The 27985-nt window shown below is 39.7% G+C and overlaps 1 protein-coding gene across 2 annotated transcripts in view; it reads right to left on the reverse strand.

Annotated features, from left to right (window-relative positions):
• Nucleotides 1–27985, reverse strand: part of dnah5 (dynein, axonemal, heavy chain 5) — a gene marked incomplete at both ends in the record, with an annotated part of 88889 nt that overhangs the window by 52879 nt on the left and 8025 nt on the right. Inside the window, 46 exons of one of the 2 annotated variants that reach the window (XM_083989569.1) lie at nt 742–895; nt 1361–1468; nt 1737–1871; nt 2684–2878; nt 3536–3723; nt 3905–4012; nt 4583–4653; nt 5650–5822; nt 6836–7060; nt 7153–7365; nt 7617–7773; nt 8026–8189; nt 9624–9777; nt 9979–10178; nt 10842–10934; nt 11094–11241; nt 12106–12344; nt 12560–12622; nt 12755–12973; nt 14278–14513; nt 14650–14774; nt 14918–14994; nt 15264–15406; nt 16050–16143; nt 16272–16468; nt 16680–16934; nt 17375–17552; nt 18234–18379; nt 18605–18695; nt 19698–19778; nt 19885–20091; nt 20392–20505; nt 20594–20801; nt 20959–21044; nt 21398–21505; nt 22065–22091; nt 22611–22826; nt 23055–23177; nt 23635–23742; nt 23889–24002; nt 24157–24333; nt 24611–24748; nt 25094–25312; nt 26214–26392; nt 26832–26916; nt 27243–27377. In XM_083989569.1, the coding sequence (XP_083845695.1) occupies nt 742–895; nt 1361–1468; nt 1737–1871; nt 2684–2878; nt 3536–3723; nt 3905–4012; nt 4583–4653; nt 5650–5822; nt 6836–7060; nt 7153–7365; nt 7617–7773; nt 8026–8189; nt 9624–9777; nt 9979–10178; nt 10842–10934; nt 11094–11241; nt 12106–12344; nt 12560–12622; nt 12755–12973; nt 14278–14513; nt 14650–14774; nt 14918–14994; nt 15264–15406; nt 16050–16143; nt 16272–16468; nt 16680–16934; nt 17375–17552; nt 18234–18379; nt 18605–18695; nt 19698–19778; nt 19885–20091; nt 20392–20505; nt 20594–20801; nt 20959–21044; nt 21398–21505; nt 22065–22091; nt 22611–22826; nt 23055–23177; nt 23635–23742; nt 23889–24002; nt 24157–24333; nt 24611–24748; nt 25094–25312; nt 26214–26392; nt 26832–26916; nt 27243–27377 (6874 nt within the window). Of the gene's footprint in view, nt 1–741; nt 896–1360; nt 1469–1736; nt 1872–2683; nt 2879–3535; nt 3724–3904; nt 4013–4582; nt 4654–5649; nt 5823–6835; nt 7061–7152; nt 7366–7616; nt 7774–8025; nt 8190–9623; nt 9778–9978; nt 10179–10841; nt 10935–11093; nt 11242–12105; nt 12345–12559; nt 12623–12754; nt 12974–14277; nt 14514–14649; nt 14775–14917; nt 14995–15263; nt 15407–16049; nt 16144–16271; nt 16469–16679; nt 16935–17374; nt 17553–18233; nt 18380–18604; nt 18696–19697; nt 19779–19884; nt 20092–20391; nt 20506–20593; nt 20802–20958; nt 21045–21397; nt 21506–22064; nt 22092–22610; nt 22827–23054; nt 23178–23634; nt 23743–23888; nt 24003–24156; nt 24334–24610; nt 24749–25093; nt 25313–26213; nt 26396–26831; nt 26917–27242; nt 27378–27985 lie in introns of both variants that reach the window. The other variant, XM_083989568.1, reaches the window with a different exon arrangement.

Consider the following 27985-nt stretch of genomic DNA (forward strand, 5'->3'; position numbering starts at 1 on the left):
CTCTTCCCTCTAAATCTGTGACTTTTTGGCATATTTTTATTTCATTTTGGGGGGAATTTATGCTTTTATTTGGCAGCTTGAGGGAAGTGAGCAGGGAAAGAGAGCATGGTAATGATTTGCAGTTTGGCCGGCTGGGACACAAACCAGTGATGTGGGATTTTACACCCATTTGGTACGCACCCTAACCACTCAGCTATCACATCACCCCAAGTCTAAAGTGTCTTTTTCAGGCACTAAAAGTAAAAATAGTTTCATGCCATCAATTGTTTTTATTTATCGGTTAACTTAATAGAAAGTGCCGTATCAAATCAATATTTGGAATGGGAGGAGCTGTTTCTTGTGAAATTTGGCAGGTACGTTGTTCCAAGCATCTTGCCACAGACCGTCTGTGGATTTAGTCTGCGTGTTAGTTATGATGCTTCATAAAATCCCAGACTGGCTCTATGTTGTGATCAGGGTGCTGTAGGGACAAGACATGTGTTGCAAAGCTTGTTAACATTAACATAAACATAATTATTATTGCTGTTACTGCTAGTACGATCACTAATATTAATACTACTATCATTGCATGGTGGTCCTTCCCCTAGTACTCCCTCTTGCTCACTGTCTTTCTCCTGCTTGCATACTCTTTCCCTCTCTCTCCCTCCAAACCAAACTGGTTGAGGCACTAATTCTACACATCTTATGTGGCTGAACCATTTGCACAGTATTGTGCATCCCAAAACATGTGCAAAACCCTACCTGTCATAGCTTTCATAAGCGTGTGTATACAAGTTGTCTTCCCAGCCCCACTGGGCCCCAGGGCCATCATGCCATGTCGGACCCTCTGAGTCTCAAAAAGCTGAATTATCTTCAGCTTCCAGGGAGGGTGACTGATCAGACCTGCATCCTCAACCTGAGGAAGCAAAAGTAGTAAATCCGTCTGCAGTGTTATCATATCTACTACATCATGTACGACATGATGTGGAATGATACCATTAGGTGTCACATTTAAAGAGCACGCATGCAGAGATACAAAAGTTAGCACACTATAGTGTGGAGATGAAGGCACATACTGTAACACAGCAAGAGAAACACATGACAATGATGTAATATGAAGACCCAACATTTTACTGTTTCTTACTTTGTATTTTCTCAGTACTGTTAGCTGCAATTACTTAGGTTAGCTACTTGACAAATGGTAAATGAAACCATTCTTATCCCTTTGGGTGCTGTATCTTGAGGCATTTAGTAACATTAAAGATACAATGGTCTCAGTCCATTAGCCTTTTACCTTTAGTTTTCCATCTCTATTCATGCCATCCCTCTACCCCACTGTATTTCATCTACACAGATAAAGTCATCCCTATCTGCATCCTACCTGTTTGTCGATGGCAGCCTCTAGCTCTGGGTAGCCTGCTTTATCAAGCTGGATTCCTGGGAAGAGGTCCTCAATCAAACTCAGGAAGAGAGGCTCATCCTCATCAATCTAACAAACACATTGACTAAGGTTAGCAACACCCACACAAAAAAGCAGAGAGCAATTAATCTTTAATCCATTTAATGAAACTTTCTGCTGTGTAATTGTTATTCTATACATCATCCAATCAATAATTCAGATTTTTTGCTATTATCAAAAAATCTATTGATGAAAACGAATCAACAGAAATGGTCTCAATTGCTCTATTTTCGCTTTTGTTTTGCAATATCAAGCATTTATCTATTGGATGCTATACTATGTTCCACTCAAGACTGACCAGCTTGGAGAGATTCATGTCCCTGAGGACCCTCATGACAATGGTGGACTCTGTGTCACTGGGGTTGGCTCGCTTGGCTGCTCCCAGGGTTCGCAGTACTGACAGGATGTTACGCAGGCCAAAGTCATAGTGAACCTGGACAGACAAAGAGAACATTTATTTTGATATCACTAGATTCATCCTAATGAGTTTGTAAACCAGACCTTTATCTGTTCTTCTTTGGCTACAAGCCCCTGGAACAAGCATTTAAATATTCAGTATTTCAATAATACTAAAAGCACATTAAATAATAATGTAGGTGATAAGAAAATGAATGAGTCACAGACTAGTAATTGTAATGCTCTCCACTTCAGGCACTAATAGTGACTTGGGAACCTTTGCATTCATTAAAAGATTTAAAGACAGACATACACAAATGCACACTGCATTACACACAGACTTGGATTCATTTCCTGGAGACGTGTCCCCAACTGTCCCCACTTATCTTGTCTTATACAGGAGGAAAGAAAGCTTTCATCCCAACAGACCACCATTCAGACAAATATCTGACACAAGGTTATTACCCTGTGTATTGATTTATCCACAGCTTCTGCTTTATATCACACTTTTGTTTACTATATATATTTTGGATCTGAACAACTAAAACTGCATATTACATTTGTATCTGCATGACTAACCACAGATGTGCTCAATCTAATTCCATGAGAAGCCCTGGAACTCCCTCTAAGCTTTTAGTGACTCTTTATCGTGAAATACTTGCAGCTGCTTTGCACTGTGTAATCCACCCAATATATAAAGCAACTGGAGGAAAAAAAGGGTGATGAGAATAAAGTTACTAAAATCTAATTATAAGTTTTAAAATTCTATGCATAAGTCTATGAATGAACTATGTATTTTCTAATAATGTGAAATAAGAAAAGCAAAGTTTCTGAATCCATTTGTTTTACCTGTTTGGAAAGTTGCTCCTCACACAGCTTGTATAAAGTGAAAAACTTGCGGGCCAGCTCAATGTTGTCTATAAACCCACAACTCGCCAGTTTTACTCTAATAATGATCTGACGGTCAGGAACCATCATGGCCACAGAGCGGAAGTTGATCTTCAGGTTCTCTGGAAGCTCCTGGCGACCTGCATAACCTGGGTTCTGATGATATAAGAAAAAGAAAAAGAGGAGTGTACAATGGGAAGAAAATAGAAACAATTTTATAACAGTAATGAGAATATAATACTGCATACAGTATTGTATTTCATAAACATTTAGATCCCAGATTGTACATAGATATACGTATAATGCATCAAATAAATGCAAAAATGCAAGTGTATGCACTTTATACAGTTTTCAGGGTCTCCCAAAAACTTATAAAAATCTTAAATTGCGTTAATTTCCTAGTTGGAGAAGCTGTCCCTAAAAGTAGCCTATGACAAAGTCAGGCTAATGCGGACACACACAATGAAGTTGTGACCCCTCTCCTCACAAATTATCCCACCATTCTCAGTTTAATGACTTGCCTCGGGATAGCAACTGTGCCAAGGAGATAAAGTGATCCAACTACTGCATCACTGTGTGAAAACAACAGTAATGAACACTGGCTAATATTATTATTAAGAGGCAGACATGGTGTTTAATATTATATAGATTGGCTTGTCATGTAAGACACGGGCCAGGTCAATTTCTTTAAGCTACACTATTTTTTTTGTTATAATTTGTATTTGTACCCAGATGTATAACCCAGCTTCTCTTTTCAGTGTAACCACCCTACACAACAGCATTACATTACAGTATTGCTGTGCAGCCACTGACCATGGTAAGAAAAATGCCAAACTCAGGGTTCATATCCACATTATCTCCATCGGTGAAGACAAAGTTTTTGCGCCGTTCCTTCTTGCAGGTGAGAACTATTGCAATCTGCTGGGCCGCCACAGACAAAACCGGGAGGTCAATGCGGTTGAACTCGTCAAAACAGCCCCAGGAACCAGACTGTGCCAGACCTAGAAAACATACATTTTTAAGAACACTCTGATGCAACTCTACAATATTCAATAAAACCAATTGTCTATTCTCTGTCTAGTTATGATTAATTAAAGAAGAAAAAAAAATCTGTGGTCCTTGCTCAAACACACTCCTTTCTGGAGTTGCTTTATCTGCAAAAATCATATCATTGATTTATACCTTTGAATATTCTTCCCAATCCTCGGAAGTCCATCTGGTCAGAACAGTTGAAGACAACAACATACTTTCCCAGACAGCGACCCATGTCTTTTGTAGTCTCAGTTTTACCTATAAACAGAAGCAAGTTTTGTCACATTCTATAATGAGCTGCACCTATTTAGATGGTGAAAGAAAAGAACAGCGACCTAATTCTACTTCTGTGATCCCTTAAAATTAAGCATTTCAAATGTATAATTCTGCCTTTTACGGCTTCGTAAAGCCTCACAAGCAAAACATTGCTATTTAAAATACTTTTATATGTTATTCCAAAACTAAGGCATGCAAGTAATGTTAATCTGGAGTGTTTACAACACATTTATGTGTCCAGTTTATGTGACTACATATTAGACTGGGGCAGTGGTGCAATTCAGCCTCTTGTGGACAAATTGAGTATTACCAAAACAAACCAGAGTATACTGTATATATTTCTTCTTCCCAGAAATCACTGGTGAGCAAGAGGATCACAGAGTGACAAAGATGCAGTCTGTACATTTTTTTTCAATCACTTACACCATGATATGAAAAACTGAAGCACTCAGTTATCATTTAATAAGCTGTATACTTATGGCGTGTGTGTATTCCAAAACTGGACAAGACGATAAAACAAAACTGTATTTTAAGGCAGATTTACAGTCATACCTGTTCCCGCTGGGCCAGCAGGGGCTCCACCCATACTCATACCCAGAGCCTGGGCCAAGGTGATGTAGCATCTGAAAAAACAGACACACACTTCTTTAGGCATAAATAAGATTAATAATTTGATTTCTCACAACCCGTTTTCATTCTCCTCACATTCAATTTGTCACACAATAAAGCTAATGTGATGTGATTCTCCACAGGGAGGTTGTGGGTCAGGCTCAGCAGGAGAGGGCTGCCAATGAAGCCAGTGGGGATTTAGTGGCTTGTTTAAAGACCCTTCAGCAAAGAGGATGACTGACACTGGGACCTGACCCTAACCCTCTGGTTTAAGACTGTCCTTTCTTTTCACTGCATAGCTGGCATGTAGTCAAAAATCACGGAAAAACTGCACATGCAAGATGCAACATATTTCATGCCCTTCAGAGAAAATGTAGCAAATGAGGCCACTGCTTTCAGACAAATCTCAGAAATGTGATGTTAGTTCTACTCATCATTCTTCATTCTGCCTTCTATGTAGCACAACTTCTACTTTTACTTATTTTCAGACCTGATGCAGTGGCAGACAGAATATGAATGTGAAAGAGAATTAGGAAAACACTGAGAGCATATAAAAACTGAAGAGAAGGCGCCAGACAGTGTTTCAGGCAGGGAAAGGAGGCAGTGAGAAAACCGGGGCTGCCTCAGTCACAAGGCCAGCACGCCACTTCGTTGGAGAGCTGCTGTCTAATGTCTGCTGGCTCCTCTCTCTCCATCAGTCAAATGCTCTGTCAGTGACAGAGGTGATGAACACTTTGCAAGGATGCCTACTCCTCTTTTTTTATTTTTTCTCTTCTCATTTCCAAAGCTCTACCCTGGTCTCCCCGCCTCCCATGTCCAGTAAGTATTAACCACAGAATCCGCATTCTTACATGTGACAGTGCAACTATTCCCAGGTTGTGGTGCCTCTTTGTGCATCAATTTAAGGCTAAAAGCCCCAAAAAATAAAGCATATTTCTGCCATTTCATTAGTGCCTTTTTGAGTGTTTGTTTGTTGGTATATGCACATCCCTTCATGTATGGCTCTCTACCTGTCAGTCAGTGGTGTAATGACAAGTCTTTCGGTGCAGCCCAAGAATTCGTTCTGGTAGACAAAGCCCACATCTGTGATGTTGATGATCATCTTGTCTGAGTCCTCATTAAAGTAGAAACGGCACTGCTTCAGCCACTCAAAGTCGTTGGGGCTCTTGACGTGCAGTCGGCACTAGAGGGAGAAGGGATGAGGTAAAGAGAGAGGAGGAGGGACAAAGACAGGTGGGAGGAGAGAGGAGACGATAAAAATGAAAGGGCGGAGAGATGGGGGAGAGAGTAGACGGCAAGTAAAGAATAGGAAATTGAAGGGCACCGTTCAGGAGGTGATGTGAAGTGAGAGATAAAAGCAGGAAGGAAGAGGGAAAAGGGGGAGAGAGGACATTATGTATGAGGGGTCAGGGAGGGTTACGGGTAGAAAGAAGTTGATGGGCAGGTAAAGGAGGATGAAAGAAAAGAGGTGAGAGTCCATGAGACGAATATGAGGAGTAAGGAAGCCAAGGGAAAGGGGGAGAGAAAACAGGAAAGAGGCAACTCCAGAGATTGGTAAAGTACAGTGGAAAAGGTGGTAGAAAAAGGAGGGTGATGAGGACGAAATGGTGGAAATAAGGTGAGGTTGAAGAGGAGCAACAGGAGATATTATAGGAGAGAAAAGTGAGGTGAAGAGGACAGTGAAAAATTTGGAGAAAGATATGTGGGAAAAAAGACAGACATACTGTAAATTACCATAGCTGCCAGGAGATTACATTTTACAACTCATTTGGCAGCTGCTTTTATCAACAGGGACTTATGAGTGAACAAAATAATAACGATGAAAAACATGTCCAAATAAAGTTACTTCACACTTTTTCTATTCACCTTGGAGACCAGCAGGGCAATTTACTACAACTAAAGGGGGAGACTTCAAAGTCGGCCCTTTGTGTAGGTCTAAATATCACTTGGCTACCAATAAGAAAATCCTTTGAAGACTTTTGTCAGATTGACTTTTTTTTGCAGAACACACCATGTGGTATTCTGACACCGCAACCCAAGGGTGTGTGAATATCAAACACAGTTTAACAATAGCAGAGAAATCTTCAGTAGGGAACTCTGATTAGATAAAAAACTTGAAGAGAAAATATAAAAAGAGTAAAGTATTTTCATGAAAAAAGTTAAAAACTAATACTAAATGATCAACAAGATACTCACCAGGTCATCAAAGATGTCCCTCTGGTGTACATGGATGGTGATGAGGGTCTCATACTTGGTCCTCTCCACAGACCCCAGGTCTCTTGTGGTCATGTCAATCAGTGTGTTGAGCAGTTCCAAGAAGAGCTGGTTGGTTTTGGCCATAATGCGACGATCGTATCGGGCGTTAGTTAAAGCTTCCTCGGAGTCCCTTGTCCATATCATCTGAATACCTAGCAAGCCCACCTAGGTTGAAAGCAATAATACTTGAGTGCTTGTGATGATGTATATTTCAGAAACTTTAAAATGAGCCTAAGTTGTATCTATCTATGGCATACCTGAGCAGGGTAGGAATTAAGGAATTCAATGAGCTGGAAGCCGGAGTCTTGGATGGCCAGGGCTGCCTGTCGGACCACCAAGTGCAAAGACCTCTGGGATTCCTTCAGCAGAGCGTTGAGCCAAACCTCTACGTTCCCCTCTGCTGTGACAGGGCGCTCCAGTTCCACAGTCTCCCCCTCCCGTGACGACACAGCCAATATACGGTCATATATCTGGGAAAGAAGATGTGTTTATTGGTATTACAGACTGATTATTCTCTATTGTGTTTCAAGTGGAGGAATGCTTATGATGAAATATCTGTAGATCCTCTTTTCTTATACCATTCTGATTGGTCAACCCAATTGTATGACCTTGTGTTTTAATCCTCGTCTTTTCTGATGCAATAGATTTTTGCTAGTTCTGCAAAACAGAGTGATCGGTTAACTGACCTTTTAAAAGGCCACAATAAAAGACTGAAGTTCACCTTGTCATGGAATCGGACACATTTGATGTTGTCGAAGACGTTGAGAAGGTGGGCCTGGATGGTGTGAGAGTCGGACGCCTGGCCCAAGATCTCCAGCAGGGCAGGGTCAGAGACAAAGAAGAAACGAGGAAACAGTAGACGCTTCTTCTCCAAATAGCTGTTTGACATTATGATAAAAAATAAAAATAAAAAAAGTCCTTGCAATAGTTATTTTTTTCTCAAAGAAGCTTATGTTTGGAAAAAACAGACATATGTACAATAGCTGTCAGCACCGCACTAAAAATAAACTGTTTCCTTGTAACCATTTTCAAAAGTACTCCTATTTGAATAATGTTTGAACTGCTCATGCCTCATATCTTCGTATCACTTTGACATGAGAGTGACAACAGTTTTTGTACTTCATACTCACCCTGTAAGTGACTTCTGGCAGATCTCTAGCTGTTCAAGGAGGTGAGGAAGCAGTTGTCCCATGGTCTCATCCCCCACACATGACTGTACTACATTGGGCATCTCATGGGCTCGCATCATAATCTTTACCCATGATTTGTCGATGTTAGAGAAACGCTTTGCTTCCTAAAAGAGGATGATATAATTATTCATCACATAATCAGCGATTGAAAGAGGGAAGGACACGGACATTCATTTTTGGCATTGACCCCTTGGTATTTTATCATGCATGCATGTGGTCTGTGTTTCAATGACAGTCTTTTGATTTGATTTTTTCACATCTTTTTATGTCTTTTTTCAGTGAAATTTTTATGCTGTCACTATTTTTCAGTGTCACTGCTTTTTACTTTCAACCTTCTGTCATCATTTTGTGGGTTTTGAGGATGGGGAGATGGGGAGATGGGGAGATGGGGAGCTGGGGTCTGTGTGTGTGTGTGCTGGGTTTTAAGTATGAGAAGAGTGATAGTAGGATTTTGACATTGAAAATAAAATTTGGCACTGTGCTGAAAAAAGGAAAAAGTGGCACTAAAAACTTGTTTTGGAAAAAGATGAATCTTTTTCCAAAACAAGTTTTTAGTGCCTATTTTGACACTGACATAAATATTGGCACTGAAACAGGTTTCAATACACAATAATCGCTTTTTAAATTTGATGTTTACTTTTTTTTTCATGATGCACTTTTTTCAGTTTCTTTCACCATTTTGGTGTAGAGAGATGGGGCAGGTGCTTGAAGTAGGGGCTAGAACAGTCAAAGGATCAAGGAGAGTGGGATTTATTTGCATTCAGAAACCTGACAGCTGTATTGGTAAGCATTAGGCAGTGCCTTTTTCTTTTTTTGTTACTTTGTTTTTTTTGTTTTTTTACAGGATTCATGTCAATGGTAAGGTTACCTTTTAATGGACATCATGCTGTTTCACCACTAACAACTGCTGAAATTAGCCTATACAATTCAGTTAGCTATCCTGTGGTTAATGGTTGCTAAGTCCCCCCCCCCCCACCCCGATGTCTCTTGTTCAGTAGCAGTACGAGGCCAGTGTTACTGCTGCTGTGTATGGTATCAATGTGCTAACAAAAAATAATAAAGCTGAAACCTTGGGTCAGTCTTTATCTTTCATTTTTCCATTTGGTGATTTTGACAACATTGCAGTTATAAAATCGGGAATTGACTACATGCGGTCCAATAATACTGCTTGAGTTTGTGCAATAATTCTTATAGTGCTCTTACTATGGTGAATTTATGAGGTGTATGTATGTGCTATGCTGTGGGATATGTGCAATATGTGTTATGTTATGGGGTATGTGCAATATGTGTTATGTTATGGGATATGTGCAATGCTGTTATGTCTTGTGTTTGCTGGGTTGGTATGGCTGAGGTGTATTGTTTTTGTCATTGTGGCCATCAAGGCATTTATGGCGTAGCTACAGAGTCCAAGACAAATTTCCCTGGACGGGACAATAAAGTTTATCGTATTGTATCATAACCACATACTGGGTTTTGACCTTGTCTTGTTCAGTTCATGCAAGTAGAGAATGTGAATAATTCACTGTGATGTAATGTACCTTGGGCAGCTGTTTTGCAATGTCTCCACCCACAAACACAGCTTCGAGGTAGATCCAGAGATTCTGAACAGTCATCCAGTTTTCAATGATATCAGTGGTGTTGGAAAGATTCTGAACCCACTTCTGAATCTGGGCTTTAAATGGGGTGTTGTACCTGGGAAATTACATCAGATGTTACATCAGCATGTAAATCTTATTTCATACCACACACAGTGACACATTGTTTGGTTGCTGTGAATATATGAGGCAATCAAATGACATTTCCCAGACCTCTGGTGGGAGAGCAAGTCCCCCACAGAAAACGCTCTGACGCATTCTCATCAAAGTCCCAATATGGGTTTCAGCACTGACGTACCTGTTGCTCATAAGAGACCCCAAAACCATCAGGCTGTCTTCCATGCTGGCAATGATCTCTGATGTGCTGTCTCCTCTGAGTAGCAGCTCTCCACGAGTCTTAAAGTTGGCAAATGTAAAGGTCTTGTTGTCCCACTCAGCAATCACCTGCTTCAGCTTCTGCTCAATGTCCCGCTCCTTCACAGCACTGATACAGATATCCTGTGTAATACAGGGATTTGTTGAATCATTAGCAATGAAAATTACAGGATCATTTTAATATGGGAAGAATAAAAAATACTTTACTACAACATGAGCATTGTCAGTATGAAATATCATTACAAATATTAGTTAAGTGCGTACTGTAGCACCTACAGCACATAGACTAAATAATTACAAAATACAAGGAGGCTCTTCATACAGACATCTGGTACTGTAGACTTTTATCATTGGAGCTGAACCATTATTAATAAGTTGTCAGCTGATTCAGTGGCTTGAATGAAAATTATGCTTGAGCTAAAACACATCCATTTGGCACAAGGATTAATGCTCACTGAATTGTGAAGATGATATTAAAGCATATTGCAGCTCTGTCTGATCTCATCCTATACATCCAGTCTGGCAGTGATTTCCCAAGGGGGAACCCCTACCTCCCCTGGAATAGTTATTTTCATTTTTTTATGGTAAATTAAAATTAAACTTCATATTAGAAACAACATTATCTATTTGTGCTATTCATTTCACATAATACATTTAATTACCAAAATCAGTCAAAAATGTAAAAGGAACAATTATTTATTTATAATATACTATGCTTTACAAAAATGATTGTGCTTTTCATATCTATTTTTACCTATACAAGTAGCATATTATGATTGTTCTTACCTCAATCTCCTCTTTATACTTGAGCAGCGGAGCTTCCATAATGTTGCGTAGCTTAAATGTATCTGTTTCCACCTCAAAGATGTGCCCAGTCACCTGGTCACAAAACCAGACAGATTTGTCAATGTGGAAACTACATCGTCTGTTCATAGTAGATTTCAGGTGGACACGTATTATATTAGTATAAGAGTACTGTAGGTGTTAATGAAAGTAACTGGTGAGTGAAGTGATATAACGGTGGCCTTTATCTCTGACCTCGGTAATTCTCTTCCAGTGGCGCGTCATCATTGCTTTGTTAGTCATGAGTTCCAGTAGAGGGCAGCACTCACTGAATTCATCAACGGTTTTCTTCAAATCTAAAAAGGCCTGCCACTCCTTCAGAGCTCGAGGCAGCTTGCGACACCTGGAAGTGAAAACGACATATCAGTCAACAAACTCACAGCAAATCAGAGTCCACCAAACCAGAGATTAATTCAGTTCACGTAAGTTATTTCAGAGGCTAGCTATGTATGTGTGCGTCCTCTTGAGGCACATGTGCACCAGCATCACTGCACAGACGCACAGTGTACCTGGCCCAAAGTAACACTTCTACAAAATTTGATAGACATGTCTGCCAGAAGATGGAGCTGTCCTGTCTTCTTCAACTCTGAGTCGTTCTTAAACTGCTTTCAAGCTTAAAGCAGTTTCACACTGTCAAGAGGAACACAAAAAGTTAAAAACTATTTTTCCACTTCATGGAAATACTTTAATATTTCTCAGGCTGCTTCCTCTGCAATTTCCCTTTGACATGTGCAACACGAATAAACCCTTGCAGAGGACAGAGTGCAAAGATATGGGATAATGAAATTGAAATCTTTTGGAGCATTCATGCAACGTTTAATGAAAAACATCATAAAGCATAAATCCAGGGAAAGGACTATTTCGGGCAGGACAGGGACAAGGCTGAGGGGAAGGACAGGCTAATGGAAGTCAATCAATTCAATTCCCTTTGTTTTTCCTTTCCTTTATATCATTGCTTGATGCTTGACATTTTCTATTGGAGCATTATTCCCTGATCACTATGTGCAAAACGTTTTTTAAAGGGTTAGGGTTTTTTTAATTGCTCAATAAAACAGCAGTGGGGGTTTGTTTAGCTGATTCTTGTTTGTTTCAGGTTCAGTACAATTTTCAGTTTAGCTCAGGTCAGCACAGTTTTGGTTGTTACAGCTCAATACTGATGAGTTTAATTTACTTTAACGTGGTGCAAAGATTAAACAAATTGTCTAACCTCGTCTGAAACTCCAGTAGCTCATTATTGATCTTCTCAATGTGGATGTCAGCCCAAAGGATATCGTAGTAACCATTGACTGTTTCAATGACATTGCTGTAAAGGCCATACAGCTTCTGCAGCAGAGTCAGCTGCTTTCTAATCTCCAACAGCTGAGGATGATGGGTAACAGGAAGTCCAAACAGTTCCTCTCCACCCGTGTAAGTGATGTACTTCCTGAACAGGTTGTCAAATTGATTCTAAAGACAAGAATGGCAACAAAATATTCAATATCAGTTCAAGAATCACATTAAAATACTTTACTTTACATCACTGATGAATCTACGCTAACAGAAAATAACAGCCCAAATAATCCCAGTCAGACCCAAATTATAAAGAATTAACTGAGTGAGACTGAAAAACTAATGGATTATTTACTACACCCATTATTACACAGATCATCAGTAGCACAAACCTGGAACATAATGAGTCTATCACTGGCATCCTGAGGAGCGAGCCCCACCACCATGGGGCCATCCTGACGCAGAGGGGAAAAAGTAAGTCTTTACTGAGCTAGTTTTCAATGAAATCACATTAAAATGCTGCAATTCAAATAAATAGCTATTGTAGGTAGTTGACAAGGCTTTTTTTTTTGGTTTGTTTTGTTTACCTTGTCATAGTCCTGGTAAAAGTGTTGGCAGTCTTCCAGGAAGGCCCCCACATTGTTGACCAGTTCTCCTCTGAAGTTTGGCTGCAGGGCCACCAGCTCGTTCTGTACCTCCGTGCTCCGGGACAGCAGTTTCTCCCAGGTGTAACGCAGCGTGTCCACTTTATCTGCCTCCTCTTTAGCCACTGACAACTCATATTTATGAAGCATGGCATAGGACTCCTGTGAGGAGGGAAAAAGACTTGTGTGACTTGATCTACAAATATTCTAAAATCATTGCAATGTTGCATCGATGCAACATTGCATATTAATTTTGATTGATGAAACATACAATATACGCTATCAAAAATGCATTTATATAGCATTATGAAAAGTGTTTTAAATGTAACTCTTTAAAAAAAAAATTAAAAAAAACTCAACAGTGAAAGATCAGTGCAAAACATAGAAAAACTAGGAAAAGAAATAACACTGAACTTGATTCTGTGTGTAACAGGGAGCCAATAAGGGGAAGCATTCATTAACAGAAAAACATGGCAATGAACACAGAGGTGATGAAACAATAGCATTAACAGCATTAGACAGAATCTTAGGTAGATTGTATTAAAATGGCAACGTAGGCAGACTGCACTTCCTTAACTGAGATATAGAGAGAAAGCCTGAGATCTCTGAGGTACAGACCCGGCTCTTCTAGACCTGCGGTTTACAAGAGTCACTCAGACCTGAAACACTTCTGCCTCAGGCAGTGAACATCATCTGTCATCCAAGGGGAAGTGTTGCAGGTAGCCTCGGTTCTGACCAGGGATATACTCTATGTATGTGCCACTTTGTCCACAGCAGGGAAGAGTGATCATTAAAAGACTGTATTAAAAACTCTTGGCTATTAACATTTGTATTAAGATCAGAGTGAAAGCAGTCTGGAACTGTGGTCTGGGGAATACTGTAATGATACATTTATAATCACTAATTAAGAGCTCTTCACAATGGATATAATCAATATCTAGACTGAAAATACAAATCTAAATATGACGACCTGAAACGTGAAAGTCATCACATCATCATTAGTTGCATTTGTATGTAACTTAAAGTCTCCATTCTCCAACCATTAACATTTGGTCCAGCTTGATGATGGAGTACAGAAAGTCACTACACACAACCACACACAAGTGCAGGGTTTTGTTTTCACCCACTGGCAAGAAAACTGTTTTTTCTACTTGACAGCAAGGCATAAAACATGTAAGAGTTTCACTTCCTGGATTTTTTCTGTATTGCCATTGAGCTACAGACCCAGTACATAACTCTCATGTAAATATTATCAAAGGCTTTATACTCATACAAATTTAAATAATTTAATAAACTTTGTGATTGAAGCCAGACTCACTATAGAGACATAAATGACACTCTAGACACTTCTAAAATGGTCAAAAGTTCAAAACTGGAAACACTGGTATCTGCCCTACTACAGTATGTGTATTTCTATGTGTGTATAAAAAGGGCATCAGGAATAAAGACATAGTGCTGGGCTTTACCTCTATGGGTCCAACTTGAAAATCAATAGATATTTGCTGCTCTCTGATCTCCTTGAGTGCTGCCATGGCAATGCGAATATCATCCAGGTCTTTGATCTGTCGATTCAGTTTCTTTCCTGCCTCATCTACAAAAGCAAAGATCTGCTCCATCTCTGAGCGATATTTCCTGTTGCAGTACAGCCCATAGTCCACCATCCAGCTCTTGGTTTCAGCAGTGAGGGACATCTTCAGGTCCGCTAGTACAAAGAAATAGATGTAAGCATGCACAGATCAGAAAGGGATTGGCTGAAAGTGTTGGTGTCAGTTTCTTTTGACTTCTTATCAGTGATTATGAAATTGAAAATGCAGTTCCAGCAAAGCAGTTAATCTAACCTGTGAATAGAGCCAGAGCTCCGACTGTAATGAACTCAGGTTCTGAATTTATCTCCAGCTCCAGATCTCGATAAAGAAGAATCTGGCTCTCAAACTCTGAAAGCAGAGGACTACCCTGGATGAATCTGTAAAAATTAAAAAAAAGAAGAAGAAAAAAATGTCACGATGGTCTGTACTGTTTTCAATGGCAATAGGTTATCAATGAAACTTGACAAAATTCTCAGTAGTCAAAGTCAGATATGATTATCAGTCATTCAGTGTATTGTACTTCCGCATGGTGTCTTCACGGTCCTTTCTCCAGATATGATGATAACGGCTAAAACGGTCGAGAGCAGTCATCACGTCCTGCATATTAAAATAAACAGGAGATACTTTGTAAATAGTGAATATTTACAATGTAAATATAATTGCTGCGTTTTTCCATTTACAGTGGACATGTTACAATGTAAATATAATCGCTGTGTTTTTCCATTTACAGTGGACATGTGTTGGCGCAGTCAGGACACAATACATTTAAAATAATACTTAAATGGATAGATCTGTACAGATCCAGTTCTGCACATGTTATATGCATCAATCAAATGATGGCCTTGTTAAAATCAAAAATCATGTGCCTTTTTGGTGGAGCTGATGGAGGTACTGAGAACAGACACCAGTTTGACTATCTCCTTGTTCTCAGACACACTCTTGTAGTAGTTACGAGCTTGGAATGGGATGGCCTGAATCACAGATGCTGAAATGTCTGAGGTGCTGCCATCTGGAAAGAGTTCAGAGCACAGAATACGTTAGAATACATGTTTTGACAGAGTAGAGACAGTGGGTGTTGAGGATGTATCTTCACAGGATCATTGAGAATTATACATAATTACACATCACTGCTAGATTGTTCAGAAAGAGCTGGACTAATGACAACTGAATATAATGAAGTTTGATTGCTGCACCTGCAGGTATGGACACTGGGGAATGATTCTTCAGATATAAATGTTGCTATTAACCCTGTTTATTTTTCTAAACTCAGTGGATGCTCACGTCAAACTTTTATACTCAAAGTTTGTGTTGTTTGATTCACTACATTAACTCCGTGTTAGATTTGATGGTATGTGACAGAAAGGGTTGCTCTATCTTAGTGACAAATGTCTTTTGTTTAAATGTTTCTCTTCAAAGTCACTGACATATTCATGTCATTTCCATCTGCACAACTCTGTCTGCTCCCAGTCAGTTGAGGTTTTGCTCTGCTGAGCTGTGAAATAAGGAAATCTGATTATCAAGTGAGTGTGGTGCAGTAGATAATGAACAGTGTTCTGGTCTGCATGTTGGCAACAATGTATAAATAACTCTGAAGTCAAACAGACAAAGTACGAGTGAGGTTATGTTAGGCAATGCCTCGTGCCCTCTCATACCAGCCAGGCTCCTGTATGTTGTTGCTCCATCCTCTGAGTCACTCTCTGAACTGTCTCGTTTCAGAGCTGCCATTCGTCTTTCATTCATTTTTCTCTGCATAAGGAAAAACAGACACAAGGGAACATCTCAGGGCTTGTTTGGCAGACTACAGAATCATCAAATATGAGAATAAATCCATTACTCATGACAAATTTCTGCTTCTTTCATCAGTTCAAACCCACCTTGGAGATCCTCTCTTTGCTCCACTGGCCAACTCCTTTGCTGACACTGACCACACACTCTACAGCCCTGTTCAACGCCTGCTGAACCTCCTCCAGAGCTGGAACCATGGCGATGTTAGGGATGGAGAGGATCACGTTGACTCTGAAGATTGCTTGCTGACTGCTGCTTTTGCCATGACTAGCTGACTCACTCTCAGCTACAGGGGGAGAAAAGTAGTATTGAATGTATGGTACATGATGCAAATGATATGTGAGTTAATGGCCAAATATTCCTGTTTGGATAAAATTGTGAGTTAAAAAGCACGACTAACAGTTGTTAAAAACAAAACACAAGCTTGTTATACTTTATACTTTATGTGAAGACAAGGAAAAATGCTGAGAAGAGCAAAATGGTTACACAAGACCCACCCATGAAATGCGTGAGCGAGGAGGCGTGGATCCGCTTACGAAGCATCTCAAGTGTGTTGCGTGTCAATCTAAGCAAGGCATCCACGTTGCGGTGGTTGAAATAGGAGAGCAACTCCTGAGCCTCCTCCTCCATCACTTCCATCAGATCCCTCTTCTTCTTTTTTCTCATCAAGGGTGAGGACGGACCAACGCTGGCAGGAGGCAGCAAAGTGTTTCTAGAAAAGAGACGGCCTTCGGAGCGGCCCTCATCTTCACCTGAAATGAAGGAGTTGACACACTGACATTAAATTTGAATGTTAAAGCTTTAGTGCTGCAGTCACACATACACGAATGATAATTCCGTTCATTTCCAGCCTATGCGAGCGAAAAGATGTTTGGAGCTCGATCGGGTTAATCACTGTTGTGTTATCTCATCTAGTAATGGCTTTTATGTAACGGACATTTATCAGACATGTAAAAGTTGCATACTACAGCTTTAACTATTATAGTTCTTGTTGATTGATGAGAAATTTGGAAAAAATGTGGAAAAACAACAGGCTCTAACATTAAAAATAAAAATAGAAACTAGTTATGCCCTTTCTGTTCATTTGTGTAGTTGTGTTCTATTGGCCTTAATTGTTCTCTCTTCTAGCATGTTTAATTGCCCCATATGATATCCAAATAAACTTGATCTCAAAATCAAAATGTTAGTATACCTTCACTGTCCACGTGGTCCATGGTCTTGCTCTCAGTGCAACTTTCCTCCTCGACCCTCTCCACATCCTCTTTCTGATTGTGGTCGAACTCCAGCAGCATGTTGATCAGTTCATTAGCAGCCTCTTCCACGAGTGAGCTCTTAGTGTGGAGACTCTGGGCTTGTCTTATGCACAGATCCTGCACACAGATGTATATACTTACAGTAATATATATATATATATATATATATATATATAATAATTTTTTGTCTTTGTCTGAATCCAAAGGGCACAAAGAACCAAGCATAAAAAACATGGAAATTACATAACACTGCCATGTCTTTTCAATTAAATGTATTTCAGTCATCCATACAGAACTGTAAAGAAGATACCTATGTATTAATTTGTGCCAGTTTTACTTAGTGTCAGTGATTTCTACACAGTATTAGACATCCATGGGTGTGGAAGGTGATTCCCATGAGCCAATATTGTCACTCACATCACTGGTACAGTATGCTGCCTAGTGTGTAGTGAGGCTATCATTCAAATAACTTTGTTGTGATATCTTAGCAGCTATTCCAACACATTAATAAACGATGATTGATGACCTGCAGCATTGACTGCTGAGCCACTTTGTGCTCATCCACAAGCAGTGTCCCAAGACATAAGCAATGGCCCTCACAGAGAGCACATGTTCATGAATCATGAACATGATTCACCATTTAATGAATGCCTTAGGAGATTGAAGAGAACAAATGAAATGAATTTGAAAATACTTCAGAGGCATTGGGAAGTATGTTTAAGTCCCTGTGTATTTATTTTTTATGTAATCATAACATCATTCAAATTATATTATGTGGTGAGTGGGATAATACTTTACCCTGGTGGTCTGGACAAAGGCCTCACAGGGGACTGGTTCATCTTCTGGCAGGACACACAGTGTGGAGCTACTCATCTCCTGCAGCACTGCATCTATCCTAAACTCCACCAAGTCATTCACTCGGTCCATTAATAACTCCAGGTCAACTGGAGACATGGAGCAACAAGAATACAAGTGGGACACCGTCCAGAGAAGTGGATGCAAGCATTAGAGAGGCAGGAGTGACAGGAAAGAAGGTACAAACACACACACCAATACTGACTTCACAATGAATGCATTAATGTTTTATCAGGTACTGCCAGTGCTGAGTTGCAGGATGTATTATACATCTACGTGTGGGACATTTCTTGATTTCTGGATTTGTTCCTTACCCAAAGTCTTGTCAATTCGACTGAGGTACTTGTCTATGTTCAGAGATGTCCAGTTGAGGGAGGTCAGTCCTGGCTGTATTGCCTCATCCACCTGTAAAGTGAAAGATCCATGGTAATGCACTCTTTATTATCAGTTTTATTTTATCATAAATCTGCATGTGACATAACAATCAAGGACAAAAAGGAGGCTGCTTTCGCATGATCAAACCAAACAACAGAAAGAAAATATATGCAGCACAGTAAGTTGTATATCAGTTCAGTCATCAGTTCATGTTACAGTACATAACACTACTGTAATACACAAACAAGGAAATGCAAATATGCTAACATAGTGGGTTAAAAAGTCTGAAAAACCTTTGCACTGTTTGGCCTCTGACCTAAAGTAAAGCAAAAGTGACCATTTTGCCATTCCCATTCCAAAACACATTTCTTCTTATAATTATACAAATTTATAAATCACATTTATTGCTTAGCTGGAATCTGGTAAATATCACCAGTGATCCTAGTGGTCAATCTCATTATTCGGAATGATTTTTTACTCAATGAAAAATGACCACTGATGTTATCGCCGACAATACCCAGCCTTAGTTTAAAAGAGTCCATTTTCCATTCAATTAAATCCAGTGTCAGCAATGACTAAATACTTGAGGTCCACCTTAAAACACACGGTGAGTGTTCAGAAAAGCCCATAATTATCTTTAGATTAACTTGACAGGAGCTGGGGGCTGAAATCTAATTAAATTAAACTAATGAAACACATTTGTGCTCTGGAAATAGAATCAGTATTATTCGATAGCACATGTTATATTACCACTGCGGTAGAAAATTAGGTCTTTGCATTTCTATAAATAATTTCCTGCTGTAGCTGTTAAAATATGGCAGAGCAAAATATACAAATAAACCAATAAATAACAAAAATAACTGTTAAAGAATTAATCATTAATCACAATTGAAATGTTTGGACAGTTACTTTAATTGAATTCAGAGAGTTAAATTCATCATGCATTCACTGATATGATTTTCCAAGGAAAAATTATGAGTAACAGTTAAAGGAAGCATGAATTATATGATATTATATGATATATGATCTTACCTTAGCTACATGGGGCATGGCCAGCTGTTCAAAGGCACTCTGAATCTTAGCCCGCACTCTGGTGTTCTCAGTCAGCATTAACTGCAGAGGACAGACATTGATACAGTTTGTTCACAAACAATAGTCTCGAGATACATTTATAGAGAAGAATACTGTATTTTGTATTTGTATGAGTATTTTTATCTACCTGTAATTTGTTGTAGTTCTTTTTTAGGGAGTCCTGTTTCTGCTGCAGCAGAGCAGCGAAGGGCGGGATCTCCAAATTCATCCTTGTCATGCAGTTTGCTTCTCTAATCTGGGTCAGAATCTCAGGGTCAAAGTTGACGAACAGTTCCCCTGTCTCTGGGGATCTGACCAACAAAGAGGCCTGCAGGCCCACGCGGGCATGCTCCATCTGGGTAGAGGGGGGGGGGGGGGGGTATCAAGTGTTTGGGGAGTTTAGAGTGGGTTGTGACAAAAATTAGGAAGGGTAGGTGAGAGGAAGGGATAAATAAAGCAGAGAAAAAGCAAAAGACCAAGTGCAGCTTGTGTGACTAGGAAGAAAAAAACACACATGTTCACATGTGCATGCTGTACACATCGGGCCATCAATATTTATCTTAAATGCACATTCCTGTACCACACTGTTACATGTTATGCATACTTTAATGTTCTTTTATACCAAGCCAACATCATTTATTATCTCTCCCCTTACCTTTGTCATCCAGTTCTGATGATAGAGTATCTCAAACTCCAACAGGACCCTTGCCACTCTGTTAAAGTTCCTGATAATCCTCTTGGCCTCTGCTGTGGAAAGAACCCCAGGATGCTACACGGAAATGAAATGATACTGCATAACTGAAATAACAGTGAAAAATTCAACAAAAACAACTAGGACCAAGTCAATGCGTTATTACCTGTTGAAAGAGATCCATTGGACCCTGAATCCTACTGTACAACTGCCGTGCCCACATGATCCGGCCTGCCACTGGGGGAAGATCCCGGTCAATTGGGGGGTCCAATTTCTGCTTCATGTAGATACGGGAGACCATTTCAATGTCCCGACCGTAATTCTGCAGAATGCGCTGATACTTCTCATCAATACCAAGGTCTGGGATGCCTAGTCTGTTTTAAATCAGATTAAAAATACAAGTAAATTTGATTAGATACGAGATTCAACCTGAGGTGCCAGATGAAACCGTACGTGTCAACACGACGTCCACTTTATTAATTAGCAACGAGCAGTACCTGCATTGGATGATAGTGCGAAGGAGTGGGTTACCTTTCAAATTTCTTCAGGACATTCAGGGCTCTTTCTGTGTTTTGAATTTTTTCAAAGGTGCTATCCATAAAACTCTTCAGCTGGTTCTGAAAGCACAGAGACCAATAACAACAACAACATTTGCAAAAATGACAGATGAGGTCGGACACAGGTGTTTTCATTTAGCTGATTAGACAGTTTCTCAGCACACTGAGCAGGTGTTTCACATTGAGCTTGATGAACTGCTCCTGTAATTTAGTTGCACTTGATAGGGCAGTGCAATTTTCACCTTTGTGATTATCACACTACCATATTATGGACTTTGGCAGGCCCATGTTAGAGAGTAGGTGTCTAATCGGCCAAAACAATAGTGTTAAAGCCCATTAATTGTGCAGTACCATATATTGTACAATGTAGAGAAAAACCAACTAATTTGTTTTCTCTGTAATGTTTAACTTACATGGAGCTCAGAGGTGCTTTTGCAGAATTCCTCATAGTCGACATCAAAATCAGTTCTTCTCTGGTCTAGGAAACTGTAATGTTTTTTCTTCATGTTCAGCACAATAGCCTATTGCACACACAAAACACAAACGTGTGAACATGCATGCCACAGATAAGTTTCATTGTTAAACATTCATCACTTTAAAATCACCAAATGTGTGCCAGGGCACACTCATGTTGGCACAACACATCGTCTGGAGCATAATCAAGGTTTTATGAGAGCAAAGAACTAACAGAGTGCAAAATAATAGAGGAAATGTAATACACCATCTTAAACTTTACATAAATTATGCAAATTTTGTAGCACTAACTGTCAAGATTTACGAAAGGAGAGATCTATATTAATGCATCTCTGTTGACTTGTGTTATGGAGGGATTCATGAAGTTAAAGTAGCTGAACTGAGCAGCAAAAAAAACATTTACTTTGAAATGCTTGCTTTCGCAAAACAATGGAGCTACTATGAAGTTCCTCCACTGTTCATGCTCCATGCAGTTAGTATTGCCTTGTTGTTTTAGGTGATATGGGGTGGTATGTGGCAAAATGTCATGTCTCTGTATGTCACCACTGACTGCATGCAGTCAACTATGAAAACAGGCCGTGCATTACTAAAAGTTGAAGACATTACCTCCCATTTCCCCTGCATTTCTGCAGTCTGCACATCCAAGGAAGGTGAAGCAAACAGATAACTCAGATCAATATTGTTCCAAGGGAAAACATTTGAGCACCAATTACTGTAAGGTAATGCAAGTCAAGAACTGACTCAAGGCAGTATAATTTGATTTTGAGAACATAAATAACTATTTACCACATACATTATACTGTACCCTTCTGACGTGCATTGCCATTTTTGCTATTAATGTCTTATAGAGTGCCTGAATGTTTCTTTAACATATTTTTAACATATTTCTTATCCGTCCTCCATTACTTTAGTTCTATTTAAGAACATTCAATTTATGTAATCAATAAACAAAGTAATTTTAAAGTCATCCAATGGATGTCAAACTTGTTCTCTTTATTTCTGTCATGTTTGCTGTATGCAGCCTCATATTTTCCACTATCCTCTGACAAATACAGAGCCTCAGCTGGCTAACACTGCCATTTCATCAGTTAACATAATGGCTCTCTGTGTTGTTGAAAATTTCTGGGAAATGTTTTCTAACAAAATACCCACTTGAAACCTGGTGGCCATTGTCTCCAGTCCCTCTATTTTAGAGTCCTGCAGGGCAGAGTAGGTCGATATTGTGTCCAGCATTTCCAGGATCTTGTTAAGTCGTCGCTGAAATGTGTCAAACTTCCCAAAAATGTACATCTCACTGAAGTCAAACTGTCTCTCTGAGGGCGTCTGTTCCAGCTTCTCCTTGGTTTTATGGAAACACCGCTGGTACTCCTGGAGGACATGTAACAAAACTGATCACTTTTGATTTTCATACACAAATCAAAATCAAAATTGCAGCAGATGTTGGTTGAAAAGAAACTCAGTCCCTTCTCAACTTTGTATCTTGAATATCTTGCTGCACATGTCTTGTGTGGCAGACAAACATTGTTACAAACAAATGTTAAAATGAACATCTTTCTTAAATAATTAGGGAAGTACTGTAGCGGTTGAATCCAGTACCTGATTTAGATGGATGGCAGCTTTGATTTTGTCAGCAACAACTTGCTGAGGCTGGTCCCATATTGAGTTAGAGCCACTATTAGTGACGTAGGCTTTGCAGGCTGTGATCATCTGGTTTGTCACCTGGAGATAGTTGATTATGATGAAATATAGTTATGCATGTGAGTTATCTGTGAGCCTCAATGATTTGAGACTATCCTGTACATGTAGACAGAGAACTAAATATTGGTGCACATATTATCATGAGCGAGGCGGCACGGAAAATTTGTTTTGAGTGTTAAAATATGGTCAGTCAAACATTATGATGTTTATATCCTGTTCACTATTCTTCTGAATCAACCTAGTAATTTGAACACAAGATGTTAGAAAGGGTAATTTCTACTGTAGTAATCCTCTTTGGTGTAATTCTTGTTTTTCACCCTGGATTAATGCAACAGTGTCATGAAAATGACAGATCCTGGGGTTCAGATAAAAACAATATCCAGGCTATAGGCAGGAAGCTTTGCTGAAGCTCATTGTTGGTTAGAATATAATCATTTTTGTCATTTGGTATATTGTTTGGAATAGCAGCCAGTCCTACCTTGACAAAAAGTGATGTAATCTTTTCCGATGTATTGTAGTAGCGAGAAATACTGTGAATCATCCTGATGGCATTGATCAAACCTGGAATTGCATCCACCATTGACACCTGGGGTGAAACAGAAATTATAGCTCACTTGTATAATAACATGCAGTCACACACATTGAGCAGTATATGCTCAACGTGGACACAGTTCACTTGGTTTGCTTTTAATACAGTGAAACAGTTCAAGCGATTTAAGTATTTGTCCCTACAGGGTCACTGTTGTAAAGAGGGTCACAAAACTTCTCGAGGCTGTAGAGGTACTTGACATTGTCTTTGGCCTCGTTGGCTGCATCAGTGATCCTGGTGTCCAGCTCCCGCCACGACTACACAGAGCAAACAAAAATGAAAAAGAAAAAAAAAAAACAATAGATAAGAGGACATTTTAGGAGAACTGATGTCCTGTGAAGCAGCAAAGGGGAAAGAAAGACATATGGTACATGCAGCCACTAAAACATAGTGCAAGCAGTCATATCTGACCTTAATAAGTTTAGATTTGGCCATTAGGAGTACACCCAGTACAGCTTTAACATCAGGGCTCTTAAGCTGATCCAGGAGGTAGTTGAAGCGGGACATCCGTCTCTTCCAGTGGTCCAGCTCAGCCCGAGGGCCAAGGTCATCAGCTTCCTTTCTCAGCTGGTCACTCTCAGCTAGAACCTAAGGAACAGATGTACTTTACAACTACCCACTGTCTACACATCATTTCTGCAGTTTATCATTTTTTAATTTACAATTTCACATATTCCATTTGGTAATTTTATTGCTCTTGGATCTTAATTTATTTGGGTCATTACATGTTTTGTTCATTAGATATTTAGAAAATATTGGGTCAGACATTTGTCCCTTATCCACTCAACTTGTTCAAGTTTGAAAATAAAAGGACATTGTGATATTTTTGAGGACAACTCATCATCTGTTCACCAATACATCTCACCTGTTCTATCTGTTTGATCCAGACTTTCATGCAGACCTCGATCTTCTCTGTGGTCTCTGTGCTGTTGGCTGCTGCCAGGTAGTCGGATGGGCCTTTCAGCACCCTCAGGTCAAACGTGTCACACTCTTTCAAGGTAACCTGGAGATCAGACATGTCATGATTTATCTTTGCTGCCGTTTTTTTAATATGTTTTGTTTGTGGATGTGCTTATGTATGCTCAGAAGTATCGGGAAACATGTGCAGGGCTTGGGTTGTGTTGTTATCCTAATGCTTAATCAAACACTACTAAAAGGGTTGTCAGATGTTCAAACATCCTTCATTTCTCCATAATCCAAATGAAATCACTGTGTTTTCCTAAGGTTTTACGAGCCGGTGTGACACCTGGTTAGGACACATATCTAGTTGAGTCAAAGGACTTGTTCAATGGGTAATTTATATCTGTTATAGACTTAAACGTATTCCTGAACAGTGACTGCTCCATGCCTTTTGTTGCAGACTCTCCTGTGCTCCAGCCAAAACAGAAACAAAGTTTTCCAACGATGATATGAACTCCTGTTTGACAGCCTTGGCCTGGGGACTGGCCAGCTCCCCCCAGCCATGGTCCATCTTCGTCAGCGTGGGGATGAAGATGTCAGAGAGCAACTGCTCCACACTTTTTAAAAGACCCACTTGTGTTGTGTCCAACATATTGAAATTTACATCCTAGGAAGAGATAAGTGAACAGACATCACTAAAAAAACAACACAAAGTAAAAAACATCAATCAACATTTTACTCAATCTAACGGACACTTTTCTCAAGATTTCCCCCCAGGAAATAAATTAACTTCAAGATGTTTTTGGTATGATATATTTGCATATATCTAATGGTTACAGTTTAAAATTATTAATTTATCATGATTATTGTTGGAATTAATCCAAAATACATTAAGTTCAGAATACTCTTCTGCACTGCAGTGGGCTAGTGCTCTCTCATCCCACATCCCATCTCTCTCTCTCTCTCTCTCTCTCTCTCTCTCTCTCTCTCTCTCTCTCTCTCTCTCTCTCTCTCTCTCTCTCTCTCTCTCTCTCTCTCTCTCTCTCTCTCTCTCTCTCTCTCTCTCTCTCTCTCCCTTTTGCACACACACATGCGCACACACACCAAATTGTCCTCCTTCCCCCACTTGCTGTGAGTGTCTTGTAGCAAACATGCCCTGTTATCAGTAGCGGTGATTACCTTTACTGCTGACAGCAGGTGATCAGCAAGAATCAATAAGCAGCACTGCCTGTAGTATCACAGTGCTATAAACCCCCTATAGTCTCTCTACCTCTGGATGAAAAGAACCTGCTTTAGTTATCTGACGAAGATCAAACACTGTCAAAGGAGAAGGAATCAAATGTTCTTTGATCTCTAGGAATAAAGTACTGCAAAGCATCTCACAAGTGGAAAGTAGGCATTGTGATGGTGAAATTGTCTCTAAAAGGCCAGTAACCAAAATGTAATGGTGGTCAAAATTATGCTCATAAAATTAATGCACAATTTTTCTTCGTTTAAAATTTAAGAACAACCTTCACTTACCCTGAAAGAACATAACTTCTTTCAAAAAACTGTATAAACTGACTCACTCTGTGTATGTTCTCTGAGGTGATTGCTTTAGAGGTGTTGGCTCTGGTGAAGAAGACACACACTCCCGTCAGTGCCACATCCCTCCCGTCTGTCACAAACACTTTAAACTTCTTGTTGCAACCAGGCTGCTGGGCAACAGGCTGGGAGGGTGCAGAAGCTGCTGCTGCTGCTGCTGGTGCTGCTGAAGTAAAGAATCGGAGACAGAAACAGCACAAAGTTTACTTCACACTGTTGGCTTCATACTATGGAATTGGCTCCGACACCTGCTCCAAGGATCTGGTCACCCTAATGACTAATTAAAAAGCTCTACATTCAGCATCGACCTCTCGCTTTTTAGAGCCCATTTGCAGCTGCTGACAATAAAAAACAGCCAGTAAGTAGCAAATCTGCTCCAGATGTGTATCAGTCGTTTGAGGCTCAGCAGGTGATATCGCTCACGCCAAATGTGTGACACGAGAGGAAGCACACCCACATTACACTTCAAACACTGACAAACAAAAAGCAGATAAAAGACAATTTAATTCGATTAAAAAAATAAGCCTCATTATCAGTAAAATGCCCTGATATGGTCTAGACATTTAGCTCAGTTTAGATATGAGTGTTCGTTTTCAGGTTACCTGCTTCAGCTGGCTCAGTGTCCTGGTAGTAGAACATGAGGTGTGGGAGACCCTCAGCCACAAAGAACTGCTCCATACGGTCAATCTGAGAAAGATGAAAAGAAAACGTGCCTCACAATCACAAACAACAGTCTCCAAAAGTAAGAAATGTCATGTAATTGTTACAGCACTTCCTGTATTAGTGTTCAGTGCAACAATGACTTGAACTAAAATAATCACCCTTAACCCTAATTGATCATTCTTGTCCAAGTCTTAGCCTCACAAAACTGAAACAACTAAAAGAAATGTTCTATGGATATATTAAATGAATATACAAGGTCATAATGTTTTACAGAAGCATACCACACCTGCATATTTTAGATTTATGGCTATTGCTGCAAAAATATGTGTGAAATTTGTAGTATAAAGTACCTGATTCCCCTCCAGTATGGCATCTTCCACATCGGCTTTCTCCAGCCCCAGGCATGAGGCAACAATACTGAGGATGTAGTCATGTCTTCCATCCAGCTGGGCCCGCTTAGCTTCCCGCTCCTCTTTCAGCTTTTGCTGAAAAAAATGTACAAACAATTATAGATTCTGAATATCAAGATTGCGTAGAGTTCCTTATAGAAAACACCTGGACACTGAAAAAAAGGTTAGTGTTATTGTAACTATTCCATTAAGAAGCATGCAACAAGTTAGATTATGTTTCACATACTTTGTTGGTGATAAAAGATGAATTAAAGTCTTCAGTTGCTTTACACTTTGGCTCAGACATAATTAAAAGAAAAGTCTATACGAATTGTGTAGATATATATGAAATAGAATGTGTCAAAAAAAATTGTAAAATGAAAAAGCCTCTGCAGCATCTTCCTCAACTCTGAATATAACTCCACACATGTTAAAACCAGACAATATTCCATCAAGACTTCCAAATGCATGTCCTCAGTTTCATCCTTGTACTGTTGAGAAATGCCTCAGTGTCTCTCTTCTATGACTTTCACAGCACCTGCCCGTTCAAACACTACACACTTCACAGTTTTGCTTTTGGGTGCTGCTGGGACAGTAAAGTCAAGCACAATGCGTTGCCAGGTCCTGCTGATTAGTAACACAGGAACAAGGTCACCCATTAAATTTCATGGAGCCTGGTGTTAGCATGGTGTGCCAGCTGCAGG

This window comes from Trachurus trachurus (genome assembly GCF_905171665.1).
Source record: "Trachurus trachurus genome assembly, chromosome: 16".
Lineage (NCBI taxonomy): Eukaryota > Metazoa > Chordata > Actinopteri > Carangiformes > Carangidae > Trachurus > Trachurus trachurus.